Source organism: Ranitomeya variabilis, chromosome 3 (genome assembly GCF_051348905.1).
Source record: "Ranitomeya variabilis isolate aRanVar5 chromosome 3, aRanVar5.hap1, whole genome shotgun sequence".
Lineage (NCBI taxonomy): Eukaryota > Metazoa > Chordata > Amphibia > Anura > Dendrobatidae > Ranitomeya > Ranitomeya variabilis.
This window is the reverse complement of record NC_135234.1, coordinates 526,277,953-526,301,885: the sequence shown is the minus strand read 5'-3', so window position 1 is coordinate 526,301,885 and position 23,933 is coordinate 526,277,953. Positions and strand designations below refer to the sequence as shown.

General features: G+C 41.9%; 1 protein-coding gene across 3 annotated transcripts in view; it reads left to right on the top strand.

Annotated features, from left to right (window-relative positions):
- MYO16 (myosin XVI) overlaps window positions 1–23,933 on the top strand; it is a 685,244-nt gene that overhangs the window by 633,142 nt on the left and 28,169 nt on the right. For all 3 annotated transcript variants that reach the window (XM_077297020.1, XM_077297019.1, XM_077297018.1), the window contains exons 31-33: window positions 648–958; window positions 2,387–3,538; window positions 16,701–16,847. In XM_077297020.1, coding sequence (XP_077153135.1) covers window positions 648–958; window positions 2,387–3,538; window positions 16,701–16,847 — 1,610 coding nt within the window. The remainder of the gene's footprint in view (window positions 1–647; window positions 959–2,386; window positions 3,539–16,700; window positions 16,848–23,933) is intronic.

Below are 23,933 nucleotides of genomic sequence, written 5' to 3'. Positions count from 1 at the left end.
CGGGTCCCCCGGCGTCCGCTTCCCTGCACTTTGTAAGCGCCGGCCCTAAAGCAGAGCGGTGACGTCACCGCTGTGCTTTGCTTTACGGCCGGCACTGACACATTCAGTGCAGGAAGCTCTGAGCAGCAGCGCGGACGCCGGGGGACGTGACAGACATCAGAAGGTGAGTATGTACTGTTTTTTTTTTTACTTTTACAATGGTAACCAGGGTAAATATCGGGTTACTAAGCGCGGCCCTGCGCTTAGTAACCCGATGTTTACCCTGGTTCCAGTGAACACATCGCTGGATCGGTGTCACACACACCGATCCAGCGATGTCAGCGGGTGATCCAGCGACGAAATAAGGTGCTGGCCTTCTTGCTCCAACCAGCGATATCACAGCAGGATCCTGATCGCTGCTGCGTGTCAAACACAATGATATCGCTATCCAGGACGCTGCAACGTCACGGATCGCTATCGTTATCGTTGTTAAGTTGTTCAGTGTGAAGGTACCTTAAGAGTAATGAATAGAAATAGAGTCTCTTAGCTGTCCTCTGTTCTGGCAAACAGGGACTCCTTTCCACTAACTTAGTGTGTTCCTGATGTCTGCTTATGTTTTGTTCAATTATATACATTTCTAATATAATCGTTATTATGTTATTTTTCAGAACTGATGAAAAAAATGTGAAAGTTTTGGAAAGTCGTCTTGTAGGATACCGTTCCACACCTAATCTTTTTTATTCTTCTTCTGTGATGGCTCCATTTACTACTGCAAGCTTGTCTCGCTCAGCATCTGGAGCATCTGCAAGATCTCTTTCGTTACACACAGTATTAAGCTTCGATGATGGTGGTAATCTACAGTCACCTCGAAAACAACCTCCTCCAAAACCAAAGCGAAATCCTACCACAAGATTAAGTGCTTCTTATGAAGCTGTTAGTGCCTGTCTCATAGCAGCTACTAAGGAAATTGATAATGATGGTAAGCTAAACTTGAAATAACTCTTATGTATTAGCAGGTCATATCTTTTTTGATGCTCACTACCTTCCTGAGAGCTTTCATAGCTTGCTTTGAAATTCCATTGAAAGGTTACTAAAAATAAATATTTATAGGATATGGGCACCTTCAGGGACACATTTTTTTGCTTAAATACATGTATTTTTTGTATTTTTGGCTAAAAATACGTTTTTTATAATTTGGTTTAATTAAAAAATTAGCAGTTTGCCTTTATAGCATCTGTGTTGTTATGTCTATTGCTAACTGAATTGCAAACTTTCAGAACAAGCTCACTTTAGGATTCTTAGATAATGGAGTTATCCTCATTCAACTATTTGTAGCCCATAAGCTCAGTTATGTATAAAGTAATAAACTGAGCTTTGCTTGCCCTTCCCGAGAGCAGCACTGCTTCTTTGTTGCTGATTCAGTCTTTGTTGATTGGCTGCCATGGTGGTATCACATTGACAGCACTAACTAAGCAGCTCACACCATCTTTTTTTACAGAGTTTCTAGGCTCTGTGATAGGCTGCAGTATTTTCTACATAACGTTGCCACGAAGGCTGCAGCAGCATGGAGAGGCAATGCTGGACATATGAAGGATGAGTAAAGTTCAGTTTACTATTTTCTACTGTACATCACTGAGCCTATTGGCTAAAAGTCATTGAAAGAGGACTACTCAATTAACTGATTTTTCAGCCAGGAATAAAACAAAAATGTAAATAATACAAAATCTTTAATTAAACCGTATGGTGAAAAAATATTTTGAGCTAAAAATACATGCATTTCAAGGAAACCTGACATTTGCTATATGCTGCCCACTCCACTGGCATAATGTATCAGACACTGGCTGCATGATTTCAGCAAAATATGTTCAACTCTGAAATGATGCGACTTTTCAGAGAAAAACATAGTTTAATAGCCAATAGGAACCAAAGCGCACAGTAGACTAGACAGACAGGCCGGTTCCCTGTTGCCTCCCCTCGCCAGCTACTTTGGAGTGACAGATCTCACCATAAATGCACACACAGAGAGACCTGTCACTGCAGGGCAGCGGGCAGAGAGAAACCACCAGTTGTTTCGCACATGCAACTAGTCTCTTGTGCAATTTGGTCTCTGTCGGCAATTAAACAACGTTTTTGTCTGAAAAAAAACAAGTCAAACATACTGTATATGACTGGAGTCATACATCCAATGTCTGATACATGCTGCTCGCGTATTGGACAGAATGCATAAGCTATCAGGTTCCCTGTAAGAGAAAAAAAAATCCCCTAAAGGTGTTTATATCCTTTAAATGATTTTCACCTTGTCATAGATTATGTACTTATGTTTTCACTTAATACAAAACACATTTCTATTAGATGGCTTAATAGTGGCCAAACGTCTAATTGAGTTAATATACCTTTCTCTTTTCAGCTCTGTCACGACCAAGGCCACATAGTGATGACTACAGCACAATGAAAAAAATTCCACCACCCAAACCAAAGAGGAGTCCTAATACAAAACTGAGTGGCTCTTATGAGGAGATATGTGTGCACAGATTAGAAGGGAAGCCATTAAGTATGTTAATCAAAAAAAGTTATCGTGACTTTGGGACAATGCAAAGAGCGGCTTCTGCAGATGGACCTCACCAAGGTAATCTAACATTGTATATGTCACGGGAGGAAGATGAAAATGAACCGGTATATATTGAGATGGTTGGAAATGCCAAGAAGAATAATTCCACTGAGGCCAACAGCCCTGAACAGGGAGAAGTGGTTTATGAAGAGATGAAATACTTCCATCCTGATCAAATTAATAGCAATACAGTGAAAACTGGGAGTTCCCAATTATTTTTGCAGAACATAAACTTATCTACAATTGATGGTTACAATGGCAGTAAAAAGGAGGATGTTCAGACCAAGGAACCTTGTGACATACCAGCTCCATTCCCAAACCTCCTTCATCATAGACCTCCTCTTTTGGTATTTCCACCTGCTCCTGTCACTTGCTCTCCTGCTTCTGATGAATCACCTTTGACACCACTTGAAGTAATAAAACTCCCTGTTCTTGAAACAAATGTTAACTATGCCATTCAATCCGAATGCTCTACTCCTTTATCACCTCAGCGTTCAAAACATCAGAAAGGGGAAAATGAAAGACCATCATCACCAGCTCTAACTGTGTTTAGTGTATCCAGTAGGCTATCCCCACCATCTACTCCCCCTGTACAACCCTCCTCAGCTTCTTACCAGTCCTCAACGCACTTTGCTTTTCCAACAGAAACTCCATATGCTTTGTTAGTTAGCACAGCTAAAAAGACTATAAATTCAGAGACACTAAGATCTTTATCTAGATCTAGCCCCGTTTTGACTGATAGTTCAAGTAGCCCAATGACCAAATTGCCATTTTCCTCTCCAGTGAAAATTGCACGAACAATACAGAATAAATCTCCTTCTTCATTCCCAAGCAGTGTCACTAATGCAAGTCAAGTTACTAGCCCTCTTGATGAGTTAACCACACTCTTTAATTCGGGAAGGAGTTTACTGAGGAAATCTGCTGCTGGCCGCAAGATTCGTGAACTTGAAGGTAACTTATTGGTTTTAATGTGGCATCCAGTTCTATGAAAAATATCTTTCTATTGAATGAATTATGCCCATTGTCAGGGGCAGACATACCATTGGTGCCACCTCTGCAAGTGAATATGGTCCCAAGATGTAAGAGGGCGAACTTCAACTTCCAAATCAGGTGGAATTTTTCATTATAATGAGCTATTGGGCTTTAAAGGGCTCATATATTGTCCTGGCACAGGGCCCCTCTTCTTTTGCCTGTGTCTGCCTCTGCCAATTGTTTTACATATATATAATATTTATATATATATATATATATATATATATATATATATATATATATATATATATATATATATATATTTGTTTTGAAGAAAAACAGGTATAAATAACATTACTGTGGTGTCAGTAAAACCCAATTTTTGTATTCTTACAAAGCAAAACTCACTTCTACAATTATTACAATTATCAGACCTGAATTAAAGTTTTGTAATACTTCTGAATGTTTTCTTTAGAACCTCCTTACTCAAAGGCTTCCATGTATAGAATGTTCTCCATTTTTTAGATCAAATGCCAAATCTCATTTACTTCTTGAAGAAACATTAGTGAATATTTCTGATTGTGGTGGTTGAAGCCAATCTGCAGTTGTAGTCCTAGTTTTAGCATTTATTATTATTTTTTTTATTATTATAGCGCCATTTATTCCATGGCGCTTTACATGTGAGGAGGGGTATATATAATAAAAAACAAGTACAATAATCTTAAACAATACAGGTCACAACTGGTACAGGAGGAGAGAGGACCCTGCCCATGAAGGCTCACAATCTACAAGAGATGGGTGAGGATACAGTAGGTGAGGGTAGAGCTGGTCGTGCAGTGGTTTGGGCGATCGGTGGTTACTGCAGTTTGTAAGCTTGTCGGAAGAGGTGAGTCTTCAGGTTCTTTTTGAAGGTTTCGATGGTAGGTGAGAGTCTGATATGTTGCGGTAGAGGGTTCCAGAGTAGGGGTGATGCATGGGAGAAATCTTGTATGCGATTGTGGGAACAGGAGATAAGAGGGGAGTAGAGAAGGAGATCTTGTGAGGATCGGAGGTTGCATGCAGGAAAGTACCGGGATTACGAGGTCACAGATGTATGGAGGAGACAGGTTGTGGATGGCTTTGTATGTCATGGTTAGGGTTTTGTACTGGAGAATTTGTGCTATTATACCCCATCTGTACTGTTTTTAATTTAGAGGGAACCTGTCACTTTGAAGATGCAGTCTGATATTCTGGGAGAATGTCAAAGCAAAAATGAAACTGAAATGATTGATATACAGGTCTGTGGGAAAATATTCAGTACAACTTTTATTTTATTAATTGAAATCCCTGCACATTTTGGACCAGTGGGTGGAATCAGTGATTGACAGTTAGCTCTGTATGTGTACAGATATAGAGAAGATTGATGATCATTAAAGCGGTTATCCAGGATATTGTTTATTACAGGCAGGTAGTTGCTAACTACTTTCTTGTTCTGTCCAGCACCTATCTCTGCCAGTTCAGAGCAGTCAGAGATCGCTCATGACAGTCATTCTGCAGCTTCTGGTGACATCCCATTGTCAAGGCAGTTCTTCTCTTCTGCTTTGCTCTATTGAGGGAGTGAGACTGCCGACCATGCTGATTGACAGCCCACTCCCCACTGCCTACCTGCGGGGAGCCGCCTGTCAGTCAGCATGATGTTGGCAGTGACACTCCATCGACAGAGTAAGTCAAAAGAGGGAGAGAGGCTCTGTTGATGTGGTTTCAAATGAAAGAGCAGAATCACTGTCAGGAGCAACAGAGATTGGTGCCTGGCAAACCAGGCAGGTAGTTAGAAACTGCCTTCCTGAAATTTCTTAATCCAATAGGGAAAAATAAGCAAAGTCCTGAATAACCCCTTTAATTTTTGCTGCCTGCTAAACTCTTACATGTCACACTCAATCTTTTTTTCGCAGTCTTACAGATTAATCTGTTCAACTCCTCCTGCTTTATAGAATACTGTGTGTAAATTGCACAGTATTTTTCTAGCTTACAGGTTCCCTTTGATATTAAAAAGCAACTATACCTTGATATTTTTTTTTTATATTTGAGTGCCTTTTATTGCAAGAACCCACCAATCTGCATGTAATTAAAAGGTCAAAAAATATAAAAGAAAAAAATGGTAAAGCCTTACTAACTCCTTAATGCTAAGTTATTTGTGTGCACAGCATTGTCAGCCAAGAGCTGTATAAATGAATATAAATCAGCTCTCAGATTTGGAAGCAGGTGGCAGCTTTCTTAAAAATATCACCTTCAGGAAAACTCTTAATTAGCTTCATGACAGCCTCCACTGAGGACACAGCCTAGCTCAGTGTATCCTGCATTAACCCCTATAGTACAGAGTCTGTTACTAGCTAATTTCTTACGTGACTTATAATTTGATAAGTACTTCTTGGAGAAAATGTTCCAGGAAACCTGGAAAATCATTATAACATTTTATCATGTCCTTCCAGCACTTAACTGCACTTGTAGAAATGGCAAGCTTGATATTCACATGCACAGTATGTTTATTTGAATTTCAATGGTCTTGTTTTCTATGTAGGTTTAGGTGATGATGATTTATTATTTATGGTATTCTTTAGGAAGTCTGAGCTTTCAGCCTTTTGTTAGTCTATGGCATTCATGACCTCTGTCTATTTCAAGGTGAAAGTAATAATAGTCAAATAATTTATGTTTGATGTTTAAACAAAGTAAAACACTGTGCTGACTATAACAGACAGCAGAAAACAATTAATTTGCTATTCTCAAAACTAAATGTTAAATAATGGACATAGGAAGTTTCTTGATTTTTTTCTTTACTTGTTTCCTTTACTTGTCATCCAAACCTCAGAGGCGTAGTTTCTATGTTACAAGGTTATTTTCTGTTCTTGCTCATTGATTTCTGAGAAGGTTTTCCAGCACTAAGCAATTGATGATCTATCAATAAGAAAGGTCATCAATATGAGTATTTTGGGAGTTAAACACTTGGCATTCCCACTGATCAGTGTCAGCAACCGGATATACACAATGTAAAGGGCAGAACACTAAAGTGGCTTCTTCCGAGTACTGGACATTATCTCCCGTTCAATTGATTACAGATTATACCAGACTGATGGGGGGGCCGTGATATTGGACCCCACCAATTTCATATTGATGATCTATCATATTGAGGCTGTGGGCACAGTTTACTGATCAGTGTGTGTGGGAAGGTGTCAGACAGACCCCAAGTGATCTCATATTAATGACCTATCATAAGGTCATTAACATGAGATATAAACATTAGTTTAGTCCCGGACAATCCCCTTAAATTCCTTTTTATTTATTCATTTGTATGCATCCATTTTTTAACATGAAAACAAGCCTCAGTCAATATTTGCCACTTGAAAAACAAGAAACTAAGGTATAGACTTACCTTCAAGTGAACTGCATAGTAAGAGTTCAATGGAAAACTTTTGACCAGAGAAATGGTACATCATATGTTCCACTTCATCGTTCGCAGTGACTTTTTTGGGGTTAAAAAACATGTTTCTTTGAATTTAATTTGTACTTTTCAATATTTGCACACATCAGAAGTGCACATGGACCATAAAATAACTTGTAAATATAGGTGTGGTTGTGCACTTACTATGGTTGTTACACCCTGCAAGTGCTGCTTATAATACCTGACCTAGAAAACAATTATTTGAGTGCCTCTGTAACTGCAACTTGGAATTATTATATTATGCATGTATTATGCATAGAAGATTTATAGCAAAACTTTGCCTTAAAAATGTTGATATGTGTAACAGTGTTGTTAAGGGTAAGATCACAAATCTACGTTGTGGGTGTCTTCACTCCCAATAATCTTTAACTCAAAACACATGATTTCTGTCCACATATGATACAGCTTCCATTGATGACAGTTGCTGCTGATAAGGTTCTATGAAAAAGGGAAGTGGGAAGTAGGAGGGAATGTGGGGGGGTGCTGGAGGCAGAGCTCTTACCTCTTCCTCCCATCTACAAAGAATCTTATCAGCAGTAACTGCCATCTCCTACTTCGGTAATGTAACAATCTGTCTTTACTGAATACAGATTTTACCCATAAATTGCAAATTTTGAAAATGAGTGATCAGTCCTGGAGGAGATAGAAGGAGATTTGTCTGCTAAAATATACTGCAAAATAAGTTGCTTAATTTCATGTATACTGTTGATATCTGAAATAAAAATTAAAATGGTGGTGACTCTTTAAAGATAAGTTAAAACATATCTGTGTCATAATTACATAGATAGCATAGTTGCATGGCTAATACAATTGAAAAAAGACAAATATCCATCAAGTTCAACCAAGGAATTGTCATGTCGGACGCTGTTCAGACCAGGTCGTCCGACAGACAGAGGTAATTCCGCTTTTGACCACTATTTACTCATTGGCGTCTGCTAGATTTTGTCTAGCTGTTCCGGGGTTAATTTACCTGATCCTCGGATTGGAAGCTGGGCCATTTCCATGGCCTTTAAATAGTTCTCCTGATCATTGGGCGTCGCCGATTATAGCTTCTGTCTTGCGTTGTTATCTCGGTCTGGAGTGGAGAGCTGGTGGTTGGAGATTCGTTGCTGGTGGTGTATATTTCTTCGTCTTATTTACTCCTTCCTATATTTGTGTTTATTTTGCCCTGCACATTTAGAGTGTATTCCTGAGTGACTGTGGCGTGATGTATATTTTCCTTTATCCTTGTCTGTGCTAACTGTGGGTATTTAAGTATTACCTCTTCACTGGGTGGTGGGTGGAGGTTTCAGCGTAGGGCTGAGCACAGGAGTTCGAGGTTCGAGGCCTGAACATGCACACCATCAGTGTAAACTTCAGGTAGAGGGTCAGTCAGGATTTCCCTAGTCTTAGGGTATGTGTCCACTTTCAGGAAACGCTGCTTGTTTGATGCTGCGCAGAGCTGCAGCATCAAACACGCAGCGTCCAGATGTTCCAGCATAGTGGAAGGGATTTTTTGAAATCCCGTGTCCACTATGCGTGGAAACCCGCACGTGGCGGCCCTGCGACTCCGGACATGCTGCGCGTCTTTTCAGATCGCAGCATGTCCGTTCACCTTGCGGGGATGCAGCATCCCCGCAAGGCATAACACAGGGCCCTATGGGAGGGGTGCGATGATCCCGGATGTGTACAGTTAACACATCCGGCATCATCGCGTCCCAGAAGGGGGCGGGGCTTAGCGCTGAGCGGCTTCGCCGCTCCGGCAATACCGCCGGCCATCCTGACCATGGACACATACCCTTAGGGAAATTGCAGGAGCCCGGGTTATTAGCTCTCGCTCACCTAGTCTATCCCTGACAGGAATGGGAGAGGACAAAGGGAAGAGACATATACATATACACTGCCACAATGCATATTCTAGTCTGCTTAAAAAAAAAAAGCTAATCTTTCCCTTGATATCAATTGTCGATCCACTATACTAAACGTTTTAAAAATAACCTTAAATATTCATTTAATCATTTATGTTACTTTTTTCTAAAAATGCATTTAAGCATTTTTTGTGTTAATTTTTATTATGGGGAACATATAACAGGGGAAAAGGAAAAACATAATAAACATATATAATAAGCAATACAAATAAACTTTAATAACATGGTAAATTGTCACACTAACTATATAAACTATTTAAAGGGAAATGGAAAAGCAAGGAAAAAGTCGGGATTAAATAGGGAGGAAGAAAGGGGAGAGAGAGAAGAAAGGAGAGAAAGGAAATGAGGAAGGAGGAAGGAAATAATAAGGAAAAGAAGGGAGGAATAAAATAAACTGGAAAAGAGGGAGGTGGAAAAGAAAAGGAAACAGAAAAGATTCATCTGAAAAAAAATAGAATAAAACATAACGTTACCTTCTTTCGTTTGGTGCAGATTTACTTCCTAGAGAAAATAGATACATAATTATATATATTTTTGCAGTTACCAAAATGCTGATTGTAGTCAAATGGAAATCATCCCTGCAATAGTTGATATTGATAGAATCTCAGTTCACAACACCTTTGAATTACCATTTACTCTTTAAAAATAACTCTTTCCAAATATGAGGTCAGATGGTCTTCATGGAAGCTTTCTTTTTCTTCAAATACGGATAGCCATGTTCGTGATAAAACTTGATTGCTAGCCAGTGTGGCCCTTTTTAATACTTATTCCAAACTTTTTAAGCATTTTTTAAACCATCGACATTTCCCACTAAGACCAGCTCTTAAGGTAGGCTGTTTCAAAGATCAATAGCTCTTATGGTAAAAAAAAGGCGCATCTCCTCTAGAGATCCTGAACCTTTCTTTCTCCAGGTGGAGTGAGTGCACCCTCTTTTATTCAGGGAGTTTTACAGTAAACAGTTTTTGACCATTTTGACCATACTTTTTGTATAGGCCATTTATGTACTTCTAAAAATTATTCATACCTACCCCACCATTAGTCATCTCTTCTCAAGACTGAATGCATTTAGTTCTTTAATCTTTCCTTATAATTAAGATGCATCATGGCCATCAGTTTTATGGATCTTCTTTGCACATTTTTCTAACTACAGGTTATCATTCCTATGAACTGGTGCTCAGAACTGAACTGTATAGTTTCAGATAAGGTCACACTAAAGCTTTATAAAGTGGAAGTATTATATTCATGTCTCATGAGTCCATCCCTATATTAATACATGGCAATACCCTGCTGGCCTTACCTGTTGGCCTAAGAAGATGCTGACTGACTTTGCATTCTATTATTTTGTTTGTGATCTACAAGTACACCCAGATCCTTCTCTAAAAGTGACTCTCCTTGATTTACTCCACCTATAAAATAATAATAATAAATAATAATAATTTTATTTATATAGTGCCAACATATTCCGCAGTGCTTTACAAATTATAGAGGGGATTTGTACAGACAATAGACATTACAGCATAACAAAAATCACAGTTCAAAATAGATACCAATAGGAGTGAGGGCCCTGCTCGCAAGCTTACAATCTATAGGGGCTAATCATTTATGAAAACACCTTCCTTCTTATCTGGCACTATGAAACCAGAGCTGTCAATCAAAGGAGGTGGAGATTGAGAGAAATCAAGCAGGTTGGGAGGAGTATATAAAGGACTGGCTGCACCGTGAAGCACCGAGGAGCGGGACTTAGTTTGAACAGTCATCATGTACGGACAGAGACCCTTTACATAATAATAATAATAATAATAATAAAAAAAGTTTATTCCCACCTTATGTGTTGTGTGAGGCCGTTCTCCTTCCTACACTATTGAGTTCTCTGTGTGCATTCAGGAGAGGGTTGTTAGTCATTTATCAGGCTAGGCCTGCTTCCCATGGCAGGGACAGAGCGCCGGCGGCCATCCCGCGCCCAGGAGAAGGACAGAGCACCACCAGCCCTCCCGCGCCCAAGGCAAGGACAGAGCCCCAGCAGCCCTCCCTCGCCCAAGGTAGGGACAGAGCGCCGGTGGCCCTCCCGCACCCAAGGCAGGGACAGAGCGCCAGCTGCGCCCAAGGCAGGGACAGAGCGCCGGCGGGCCTCCCGCACCCAAAGCAAGGACAGAGCGCCGGCAGGCCTCCCGCACCCAAGGCAAGGACAGAGCGCCGGCAGGCCTCCCGCACCCAAGGCAAGGACAGAGCGCCGGTGGGCTCTACCGGAGTGTTCAGTTTAGTAAATATTTGAGTTGTATGAAACTGGTCTTATACAGAAAACTTAAAAAAAAAGCAACTTTTGATACACAGAACAGGAATGAGTTAGATCCATTCTAAGAAATGACCATATGTTAGGTATAATAGAGGAATTTGATCTGACCGATACCGATAAAATATAATGCATGCATATTATCGTCCAGGTGCATAACTTTACATTTCTCCACACTGAAACACTTGGATATGCAAGTCAGTGTGTAACTTATGAATTTGTTACATGGACTGCACTATGTTACGTAGCTTGGTGTCATGTTCCAAAATAGAAACAGCAGTGTTAATCTCATCTTCTAAATCTTGGGGTATCCCACATGTAACAGAAGACTATTCAGAGCAGGAGTCATTCACCACATCTTTAAGCGTACGGTATTTGAGCCAGTTTTAAATCTAATTCCAAGCCTTACTTTATAAACTTATAAAACTTAAGCTAAAGATTAGGCATCTGTGTGGGATAGTGTAAAACACCTTTGCAGCATCAAAAAACACTATGTTTACAGTTACCCATCAGTTTCATCTCATCTTTATCTAAAAAACATTGAATCTCCTCAAACATTTTTCTAACAACAATAGATGTCAAGAAGAGTTCGGGGGATTGTTTGAAAGTTGAATTCACCATAAATTGGCCAATGTCATGAAGAGGCCTGAACAAGGGAATGTTACACTGGTCCTACTTTCGGGATTCTGGTGTGGGGTATACTGACCCCTAGAATCTGCATAACAGATATACTAACAGCTTGGGATTTCATTAATTTGGTTATGGAGCAAGTGATACAACCATTCCTCCAAAGGGTCCCAAGTTATGTTTTTCAACACAGCAAGGCAAGACTGCATGTTGCTTGCACTACTGTGAGCTGCCTGCATGGCTTAAACATGCTAACTTGGCCCACAGCATCTCCAGACTCATCTCCCATCGAGCAAATCTGGGATGTCATTGGTTGGGAATTGCAAAGGGAGCTGCCAGCAGCAGATCTTGATGACTTGCATGTCCAAATGCAGTTAGAGTGGCAGAACATTCCTCAGACAACTTTAATAACCTCATTCATAGAATGCCAAGGCATCTAAGTGCATGCATTTCTGGGCATGGCGCCAATACTGAAATTTCAATGTTGAGTTTTAGAAAAATATGGTGGGCTGATACTTTGTTTTGTAGAGATCACTTTTTAGTAGTATTTCATTTTAATTATAGACATGTTTACAATAATGTAGATGAACACAGCTTGCCTTCTGCTTTTCCCTGCACAATGTGATCTGCAGGGGTCACATAGCAGGTCTAAAATACTCTCCCAAAGAAGGTAATAAGCTATCTCCAGACTACAGATTCCCATGTTCATGTGCCTGCTGTAAATCCTAGGTTTCACTGAATGCTGTTAACAGAGCTGGACAATAAAAAGAATGTGTTTCTGTATCTGGTATTGATTTATAGCAAAAATCTAGGTGACACATTTTTAATAAGTCACCACTTATTTACATAGTTAAAAGTAGTTTGTAGGATAGGTAATATTCTGATTTTGTTGTAAATTTTTAAAGCATCTTTTCTAAAGCTAATAATGTAAAATGCTGTCATTAATAACTGTTATAACTATATTTAGCATTATGAATTGCAAATGTTTCTTAGAATTTGATATTATTCTGTATTCATATCAAGTACCATATGTACCAGATATTTTCTGCAAAAACAATGTCAGGATTAAAGGTCATTCTACAAAAGGAGAGAAACTATTTTTTAAAATCCGTCATTCTACAAAGTATACCACATAAGTATATGGTCTGATTCGATGAAAAAACATTGAGAACCATTTTGACCAATTTAAAGTGGAAAAGCACTTTCATGTATCTTTTGAGAATAATCCATAATAAACTGCCATGTATGTAAATGAGAAATCACTTTTATTATGTCACTTGTTTTAGTAGTTTTCCCTTTTCCACTATAAGATACAGCAATTTCTCCTTCTCACTGCTCTTGTGTCCCTCCAGCTCCCTATGCCCTCTTCTCTACAAAGAATATTAAAGGAGGTGATGTTATTTGATCCCTCACTAAAGACAAATTTGTTGACATATTTGAGCAGTTTTTTTAGAGTGATCAGGGCAGGACTAAAAAATTGATTGCAATTGAGGAAAGAAGCATATTTCTCTAAGATATATTCCTGATATTAATCTATCCTTTAAAAAACAGACCTGATTTGCCTGTAGCATATATTACAAAGTCATATGTAGCCATTAAACATTTAAACACAAAAACAAGCAAACAAAATGCACAATAAATTTACAAATATTTCAGTAATTCCTCAATTAATCTCCTCATTTTATTTTATTTTGTCACATATTACAATTAAAGAAGCACTCCCATTTTTTTATTTTATTTAAGGTATATATGTGCATGTAAAGTATTGTACCGCCACTCTCTGGTGACCCGGAAGTGGCTTTTACAATATAAGCCTATGGAGCTTAAGATCATTGCTCTATAGGCTAATATTGTAAAAGACACTTCTGGCTCATACATAGAACATAGAGTGACCCAGCAACTAGCAATTTCATTGATGTCACTGAGAAGCACAGCAGAACGGTGCTGGACACCGGAGAGAGCAGTAGTAGGTGAATATGTGTTAGGGCTAGCGGAACGCACCAAATAATTATAAGGATGGTATAAGGTACGTTTGCAGCCCAGGGTCCATCGTGCACAGATTGAACTTGCTGCTGATTAATGACAGACTATATAGCAGTATAATGTGGATAAACACACGGGTTAGTCTCACCCGGTACGAAGGAAGCGAACCCTGTTGCGTCACAGGGCCGCGGTACCGCACAAAGAGCGCAAGCAAAAAGTCACAGAACTCTGTCCTGAGACTCATGGAAAGAGTTCCTCTAGACCTCTTGCGCTCGACACCGCTACTGGGGTGTCAGAGATTAATAGAACTAATAATTTACTGCACAAGAGTGCATGCAGTGCTGCACTGGCAGGTGCCACTAACCACCCAGACTTGGGCCAGGAAAGCACTCTATTAGCACACGGCACCGCACTGGCGGTCACTGCTATCAGACGCTGTATCGTGTGCTAGCTGTGCGGGATAACACTGTCAGGTGCTAGGTAGCTTCCACCATTCGCGAACAGTCAACAACACTAGGGATGCGAATGATTTGGAGCTTTCATCCATCGACAGGCATACATCCACACACATGATAATAAGTTTACACTAGCGCATGGACGTGCGGCCATGCGAACCTTTTGTAGTGGAAGCTCTCCGGGACCTTCCTAGTGGTCCAATAGCAACTGCTACAGGACCTGAGCATGTGACCCCGACCTCTAATGAGAGGTCGTCCCTTGAGCATGCTCAGAAGAAGAAAAGCAGGACTTAGTCCCAGGGACGTCCGCTCACCGCTGATCAGTACTGGTTACAATGGCTGAGCGTGGAAGGATAGCAGTAACCAGCCACACAGTATCAGCTTGAGCTAGATGCTGGGACCGAGGTCTCTGCTGAGCAGACTCCACTGTGGCTGGAGGAGAATGGGAGACCGCAGCGGCGATGGTTCGAGATTCCCCCTGTGCAGCGGCAGGAACTCGACACCTAACAATATATTAATACACTTACACAAAATTATGTGCATACAGATGTAATAAAAATATAGATGGGACTGCTTCTTTAAGACCAAGAAAGACACACAAAAGTTACTCTGTCTTTGTAATTTTGTCATTCCCAATTCTCACTGTCTTTTGGATCGCTACCTCCAACAGGTGGCGCTATAGAGTTTAAGTCCTCTTTTTCACAGAAGAGGCAATTTGAATATTTAATTTCCCAGAGGAGCATTGCATGGCGAATAAGCCTCCTTACCTTGACAAGCCAGCTGGTATGTCACTCTCCATAAGGAGAAACGTTACCCCTTAGACCCCAGTCCAGAGCGTCTCACCTAGCCAAATCAGTTCTCATGCTCACACTGACGAGGGCCAATAGCCCGAAACACCGTGTCTGCGAATTGAGATACTGATTTGGCTTTAACCCTAAGTCATATTGCACGACTCGTTAAAGGGTTGATTGTGACTTGAAGGATCGCTACTTCCAACAGGTGGCGCTATAGGGTTTAAGTCCTCTTTTTCTCAGAAGAGGCAATTTGCATATTTAATTTCCCAGAGGAGCATTGCACGGCGAATAAGCCTCCTTACCTTGACAAGCCAGCTGGTATGTCACTCTCCATAAGGAGAAACGTTACCCCTTAGACCCCAGTCCAGAGCCTCTCACCTAGCCAAATCAGTTCTCATGCTTCACACTGATGAGGGCCAACAGCCTGAAACACCGTGTCTGCAAATTGAGATACTGATTTGGCTTTAATCCTAAGTCATATTGCACGACTCGTTAAAGGGTTGATTGTGACTTGTAGGATCGCTACTTCCAACAGGTGGCGCTATAGAGTTTAAGTCTCCATTTTCTCACGAGAGGCAATTTGCATATTTAATTTCCCAGAGGAGCATTGCACGGCGTATAGGGAGAAACGTTACTCCTATTGTTGTGATATTTACTTGATCGGATGATCTGGAGTCGCGTTCTTATCCTATTCTTTTGCTACTTTATCTTGATTTTTTGAGTCTCTATTCTTTATTTTTTATGCCCATCATATATGATTTCTAAATTCTGTTCTTTATACAGATTTCATATAGGATCCCTTTACCCGTTTTTTCTCGTGTAGTATGGACTTATGTATAATTTATACATGTGTAGTAATTACATCTATTTATTTGTTATATTTTAGTTCTGAGGAAGGCTGATTAAGCCGAAACGTCAACGCTTTTTTATGTGGATCTTTCTGATTTTTCTATTTGTGCAATAAATATATTATTTCAGCATTGAAAAGGAGTGCCAATTTCTATTTTTCTTCTTGTATATGGACTAGCCCTACTTGAGCACCCTAAAAGAATGCCACATAAGCCTAATACAAACTATAAATGATACTTGTTTCAGCATCTGTTTTTAGTTTGTAAATAAAATAATTGACAACTTTCCTTTAAATAATTTTTTATCTGCTTTGAGATTTATTTATATTTACTTGCTTATCTATCACCACTAATACCACATATCATTACACACATTATTATCATTCTCACTATTGGGGCTCACAATCTGAATTACCTATCAGTACGTCTTTTGAGTGTGGCAAGAAATCTGAGTACCTGGAAGAAACCCATGCCAACATGTTAAGAACATATTAACTCCTTGCAAATGTTGTTCTGAATGGGATTTGATTCCTGGACCCAAACACTGCAAAGCAACACTGCCAACCACTGAGCCACCATGCTGCCATGATAAAACTTACAGTCATTATTGTGTAGAATGCTGAAAAGACTGACTACTTCAGAATTCTAACTTCTGTCATCATGGTTATTATTGGTAAAACAGAGACAGTTAAATCATACAGTGAATCGTATCCTACAGTACACAGAATTCCACCCATTTACCATTCTCCTTTTACTTACAAGGTGTTGAGATGAATCTGAACACAAGTACCATGGAAGATGCTAGTCAGCCAGAAATTCAAGACACCAATGCAAATAATCCAGATAACCAGCCATCAAGCACTTTATCTTCCTGTCTACCATGTGACAATGGGAACTCTGTAACTAGTGGTGAGTTTGATCTTAACATATACAAATATACTGAATGCTTATATGAATGTCCTGCAGACTGACACTATTGATCATATAAATCTCTATGTTCATTACGTTTTAAAGAAAACCCGTCAGCACAATTGTGTAATGTAAAATAAAGACATGGCCATAATGGTGCTGATTACGTTAATATATTTGGTGAAAAAAATCTGCCACATGGCTAGTCTTTAATCTTTTTTAATCACCATTTGAAGATTTCAGTGCACAGGGTCTCGACTGTACATTGGATCTTCTCCTCGCCTTCTGTGATTCCACGGCCCTTCTGCTGCCCTTCTGCTGCCTCCGATCTGTGAATGGCAGGTCACTGCTGAGATTTCAAACAGAGGAGGCAAGTCATTCACAGACCAGCCAGAGATAGACAGAGGGGCCAGGGAATCACTGAAAGGGAGGTGAAGACTCAGCCCCGTGCACCAAAATCTAATTATCAGAATACTTCAAACGATGATTAAAGAAGAGTATTTCTTTACCAAAGGTTTAATTTAATCATTTATTACAGCACCATTACAGACATGTCTTACTTTACAAAATTGTGCTGACAAGTTCTCCTTATAAATTAAGCAAATGAATACATTTTATCAATGTAAACTACAATTTTGATTTCAAGGACATTTTTGTTTATATGTCAAGCATGTGCATCTATTAAGGGTATCGTTACACTAAACGACTTACCAACGAACACGACCAGCGATGCAATCGTTGGTAAGTCGTTGTGTGGTCGCTGGGGAGCTGTCACACAGCTTTCTCCAGCGACCAACGATCAGGGGAACGACTTTGGCATCGTTGAAACTGTCTTCAACGATGCCGAAGTCCCCCTGCAGCACCCGGGTAACCAGGGTAAACATCGGGTTACTAAGTGCAGGGCCGCGCTTAGTAACCCGATATTTACCCTGGTTACCATTGTAAAAGTAAAAAAAAACCACTACATACTCACCTTCTGATGTCTGTCACGTCCCCCGCCGGCAGCTTCCCTGCACTGAATGTGTCAGCGCCGGCCGGCCGTAAAGCAGAGCACAGCGGTGACGTCACCTCTCCGACGCAGCCTGGACCTTACCGATGTAACCGGCTGCCTCCGTTCCTAAGAATGAGCGCTTGAAAGACCTTAGATGACGTCGCGGCTTGTGATTGGTCGCGTGAGCAGTCACGTGACCGCCACGCGACCAATCACAAGCCGCTACGTCATCTAAGGTCTTTCAAGCGCTTGAAAGACCTTAGAGTTTCCTCTCCTTCAGACCCTGGGAACCATACAGGATACCTTCCGATACTTGGTGTCCCATTGACTTGTATTGGTATCGGGTATCGGTATCGGCGATATCCGATACTTTTCGGGTATCGGCCGATACTATCCGATACCGATACTTTCAAGTATCGGCCTGTATCGCTCAACACTACCGACCAGCCAGTTCGCTATCCGGTTCTGGACTTTAGCGTCCGAGATGGAGTGGCCAGTAAGGTCCTGATGCCTGTTTTCTGGAGGGGCCTTGCAGACCATGTAAAGGATGCTTTGGCCACTAGGGAGATCCCAACTACACTGGAGGATTTAATATCCATATCTACCCGCATTGATCTTCGGTATGCCGAATGAAGATTTGAGTGAGCCCAGTGTAGACAAAGGATTCGGTTAGCTCCAAAGTTTACCAATCCTTTGGGATCTCCGGCTTTGACGTGCGATCTGGTGGAGCCCATGGAGATCTCTTGGGCGGAAGTTAAATCCCATCTTATACATGCACTACCAACTTGTTTTGTCTGTAGGCAGGCTGGCCATTTCACCAATAGGTGTCTCAGGCATCAGGGAGATAGTGGATAATGGGGGAGGTTCAATAGATAAGGTGGTTGAGTCCTCCAAATTAACCTTCAGGGTGTCTCTCTCTTATGGCTCGACTACTCACACTACAGAGGCTGAGGGCAATTTTATGTCTTCCACCTTCACCCAACCACACATGATTTCTTTAGTCATGCTTCCAAAGCCCATCCCCATTTGAGTGGTTAACAGGTCTGTTCTACCTACCCAAATCACACACCAAATGATATCACTTACACTAATGATGCCTCCTACACATCAAGAGATGATTTCCTTGTTAGTCATCTCTGAGGGTATGGATGACGTACTTCTGGGTATGCCTTGGTTGTGCTGCCATTCCCCTCTTATCGACTGGGCCATGGGGAACATATTGGGGTGGAGCAAGTTGTGTGAGGGGTAGTGTTGAGCGATACCGTCCGATACTTGAAAGTATCGGTATCGGATAGTATCGGCCGATACCCGAAAAGTATCGGATATCGCCGATACCGATACCCGATACCAATACAAGTCAATGGGACACCAAGTATCGGAAGGTATCCTGTATGGTTCCCAGGGTCTGAAGGAGAGGAAACTCTCCTTCAGGCCCTGGGATCGATATTAATGTGTAAAATAAAGAATAAAAATAAAAAATATTGATATACTCACCTCTCCGACGCAGCCTGGACCTTACCGATGTAACCGGCAGGTTCCGTTCCTAAGAATGAGCGCTTGAAAGACCTTAGATGACGTCGCGGCTTGTGATTGGTTGCGTGGCGGTCACGTGACCGCTCACGCGACCAATCACAAGCCACGACGTCATCTAAGGTCTTTCAAGCACTCATTCTTGGAACGGAAGCTGCCGGTTACATCGGTAAGGTCCAGGCTGCGTCGGAGAGGTGAGTATATCAATATTTTTTATTTTTATTCTTTATTTTACACATTAATATCGATCCCGATACCGATTCCCGATATCACAAAAGTATCGGATCTCGGTATCGGAATGCTCAACACTAGTGAGGGGCGATGCTTGAGTTCTTAAGTTCAGACTGCATCCTCCGAGCTCACTGCGGATCTAACTTTTCTTCCAAAGCACTACTGGCCATATGCCAACATGTTCTTTGAGAGGGCCACGGAGACTCTTCCTCCCCATCGCCCATATGATTGCTCCATGGACCTCATTCTAGGGGCAGAGCCTACTCGTGGGCATGTCTACTCGTTGTCACTCCTGGAGACTGAGGCTATGTCAGAGTACATTAGGGAGAATCTGGCAAGGGGCTTTATCAGAAAGTCGGTGTCCCCTGCTGGGGCAGGTTTCTTCTTTGTCCAAAAGAAGAACGGGGAATTACATCCATGTATTGACTATAGGGGCTTCAATGCCATCACTGTCAAAAATATATATCCACTGCCGCTAATCTCCAAGCTCTTTGATAGACTGCTGGGAGCTAGGATATTTACCATTTTAGACTTGTGGGGGGCCTATAATTTAATTTGGATACACGAGGGAGACGAATGGAAAACCGCCTTTAATACCTGGGATGGTCATTACGAGTACCTAGTAATGCCAATCGTGTCTGTAATGCCCCCGCAGTCTGTCAGGATTTCATGAATAACATTTTTTGGGAGATGTTATCCACATCAGTGGTAGTATATCTTGAGGACATTGTAATCTTTTCTCGAGATATTGACTCCCACCAAAAAGATGTATGTAGGGTCTTTGAGATCTTGTGTGCAAACTCTCTTTATGCAAAACTGGAGAAATGTGTTTTTGAGCAAGAGTTCCTACCATTCATGGGGTATATTATTTCTGCCAAGGGTTTTGCTATGGACCCTGCCAAGCTGGAGTCCATTTTAAACTGGCAAGAGCCTCACTCTCTTAAAGTGGTGCAGCGCTTTATGGGGTTTATTAATTACTACTGCCAGTTCATAACTCACTTCTTCACTTTGGAGGCCCTTTGGTAGCTCTCACAAATAAGGGCGCTAACTGTAAGCAGTGGTCTCAGGAGGTCTCCAGTGCCTTTACATCTCTTAAGTTCCATTTCACTTGGGCGCCAGTGCTGCATCAACCTGATGTGGATAAGCCCTTCATCCTGGAGGTGGATGTCTCTTTCGTTGGTGATGGAGCTGTCCTATATCAAAAGGACGCTCAAGGTCAAAAACATCCCTGCTTCTTTTTCTCTAAGACCTTCTCACCAGCTGAGAGCAACTATACTACAGGGACAGGGAGTTGCTAGCAATGAAGTTAGCCTTTTCTGAGTGGAGACATCTCCCATAGGGGACTCGATACCCCTTTAAAGTTTTCACAGACCACAAAAATCTCCTCTATTTACAGACCGCCCAACGGCTGAACTCCCGTCAGGCCAGGTGGTCCTTATTCTTCTCCCGGTTTAATTTTACTATTCACTTTTTTCCAAAGAGAAGAATTTATGCGCAGATTCTCTGTCCTTTCCTTAGTCTCGTCCAGAGATGGGGATGAGCCATGTCTTATTGTCCCTTCTGAGAGTATTCGGACGGTGGCTCCAGTGGCGCTTGAGCAGGTACCACCGGGCAAGACTGGTGTTCCTCCAAATCTGCATCCGGAGGTCCTCTCATGGGCACACACATCCAAATTGGGGGTCATTTCAGTACCAAAAGGACCACTGAGCTTCTGGCGAGGTCGTATTGGTGGCCTCGGATGGCCCATGACGTAAGGGATTATGTTCAAGTCTGTGTCTCATGTCCCAAGAATCGGTCATCCAGGCAGAGACCTGTTGGCTTGCTTTATCCTTTAACAGTAGCAGATAGACCTTTGGAGATGGTCAGGATGGACTTCATTGTGGACCTGCTGAAGTCCCATAATAATACAGTAATCTGGGTCATCACCGACCATTTCTCTAAAATGGTGCATTTGGCCCTCTTCCGTGCCTACCTTCTGCACGAGCATTGGCGGTATTGTTCATAAAACATATTTTCCATCTACATGGGATGCCTGACAAGATTGTCAGTGACCGGGGTCCCCAATTCGAGTCTCGGTTCTGGAGGGAGCTCTGTAGTCTACTTAGTATTGAGCTTAATTTGTCCTCTGCATACTATCCCGAGATGAATGGACTGGTGAAGACGACCAATCAGATGCTGGTCACATATTTCTGGCATTTCGTGTCTGCCAGGCATGATGATTGGTCGCCATGGCCAGAGTTTGCGTTAATCAATGCAGTCTCCGATTCCACAGGGCAGACTCCGTTCTTCCTGAATTACAGTCAGCAGCCGCGTGTCCCTGTACCCATGCCCATTTCATCTTCCGACCCGAGGGTGGAAGACTGGACAGTGGAGGCTCGTGACATCTGGGATCGCATGCAGGATGCAATTAAACTGTCTAAGGAGAGGATGAGGGTCTCCGCTGATGCGCATCATCATCCCGCTTCAGTCTTTGCCCCGGGAGATTTAGTGTGGCTTTCAGCTCGTAACATCAAGCTGCACATAGAGTCCACTTAATTTTCTCCCCACTATTTATGTCCTTTTAAGATCCTTGAGCAGGTGAATCCTGTAGTTTACCGCCTCAGTCTTCCACCGCACCTGAAAATCTCTGACACTTTTCATGTGTCTCTTGTTAAACCCATGTACATGGCCCGTTTTTCTGGGTCCCCTGCTGGGGGTTCGGATATGTCCTTGGATGATTTTGGGGTCAATGCCATTGTTGGGTTTAATGTGGTTCGTGGTTAAAAAAATTTTCTGGTAGACTGGAGAGGTCATGGACCGGAGGATAGGACCTAGGAGCCTAAAGAGCACATTCTTGCCCCCCAGCTTATTGCTGCTTTCAAGTGCAGTGAGGCTCGCCGGGGTGTGGGATGCTGGGGGGTAATGTTAAGTGTCAGGATTCTCCCGCTGCACAGGGCAGATCCCAAGCCTTGCATGCTTCAACGGTCTCCCATTCAGCTGTGGCCACAGCGGGTGCTGCTGAGCATAGACGTCTGTCTCAGCATCATGCTAAGGCCCGGGCTGTTCGTGTGGTTACTGCTGGCCCTTCATCCAAGCCTATGGTAACCAGCAGTAGGCAGCGACAAGCAAACACTCTGGAGACTTAAGTCCAGAAATCACCCTACTGAGCATGCTCATGATGTTGCGACGTCTCATTGGTAGACAGTCGTCAGCTGCTCTGGTGATGTGGCAGTGCTGGATTGGTCTGCGAGCAAAATCCTGTCCAACTGGACATAAACTGAACATTTAAAGGAGTCTCAGAGGCACACACAGGCGTGCTAGCATCATCTTTGTTCATGTGTGTGTGGGACTTTTCTCTAGTGTTGTGTTTCCAGCATGTGCTCAGGGTCGGCGGAAAGCCGTTAGAATTCTGGCACCTCTGGAGAGGAGTTTGTCTGTATAAATTCAGGGCTGGCGTTTAGCCATTAGAATTCTGGCACCTCCGGAGAGGAGTTGGTTGAGTGCACTTGCTGATTGTGCGACCACTGTCTGCCTTCCCCGTTAGAAGGTCATGTTCCCCTGTGAGGTAACCACGGATCAAGCCTAGTGCCATATCAGCTCTCTTGCAAAGCATCTATTCTATTACTGTGTGTGAGTGACACAGCTCTAATGCAGGGCATCTTCTCCGTTACTGTGTGCGAGTCACACAGCTCTATTGCAGAGGATCTGTTCCATTACTGTGTGCAAGTGACACAGCTCTATTGCAGAGCATCTATTCTGTTTCTGTGTGTGAGTGACACAGCTCAGCAGCAGAGCATCTGTCTTGCTTCTTCTAGCGTGTTCATTTCTGGTGCTGTTCACTGAGTGGCGTTTAACTCAGTGTGTGCAAGCAATCTCTCGATGTGTGCTCTGCCTATGTTCACACTAGCTGCAGTTTAACATCTCTGCCCTGTGGACTCCGCGTTGCGATTGCACTTCTCTATTAAATTTATTTAGTGCAATTCTCCAACCCTAACCTGTGTGCTTATAGCTTTATTTTTTAATTTGTTAAGGGAACACTTGTCTTGAATTTATATTAAGTGACTTAATGTAAATTTTTACTAGAATGTAAATGTCTGCTCTAATTTTACAGCGCAAATATTACTTTGTACAGCACAATGGATATTTAAATGTTGCAGACAATCATATTCCACACAGTTGTATGCATTTAAAATGTATACTGTGTGTATACTATTTTATACTTCTTTTAGAAGTATACTGCATACAATATACCACCAGTGTAGGCTCCAAACATGATGTGAACATAGCCGTAGTGCATCTTATAAGTCCATGGTGAGCTATTGCAACATTTATGATACATTTTGTGGAGTCAAGTC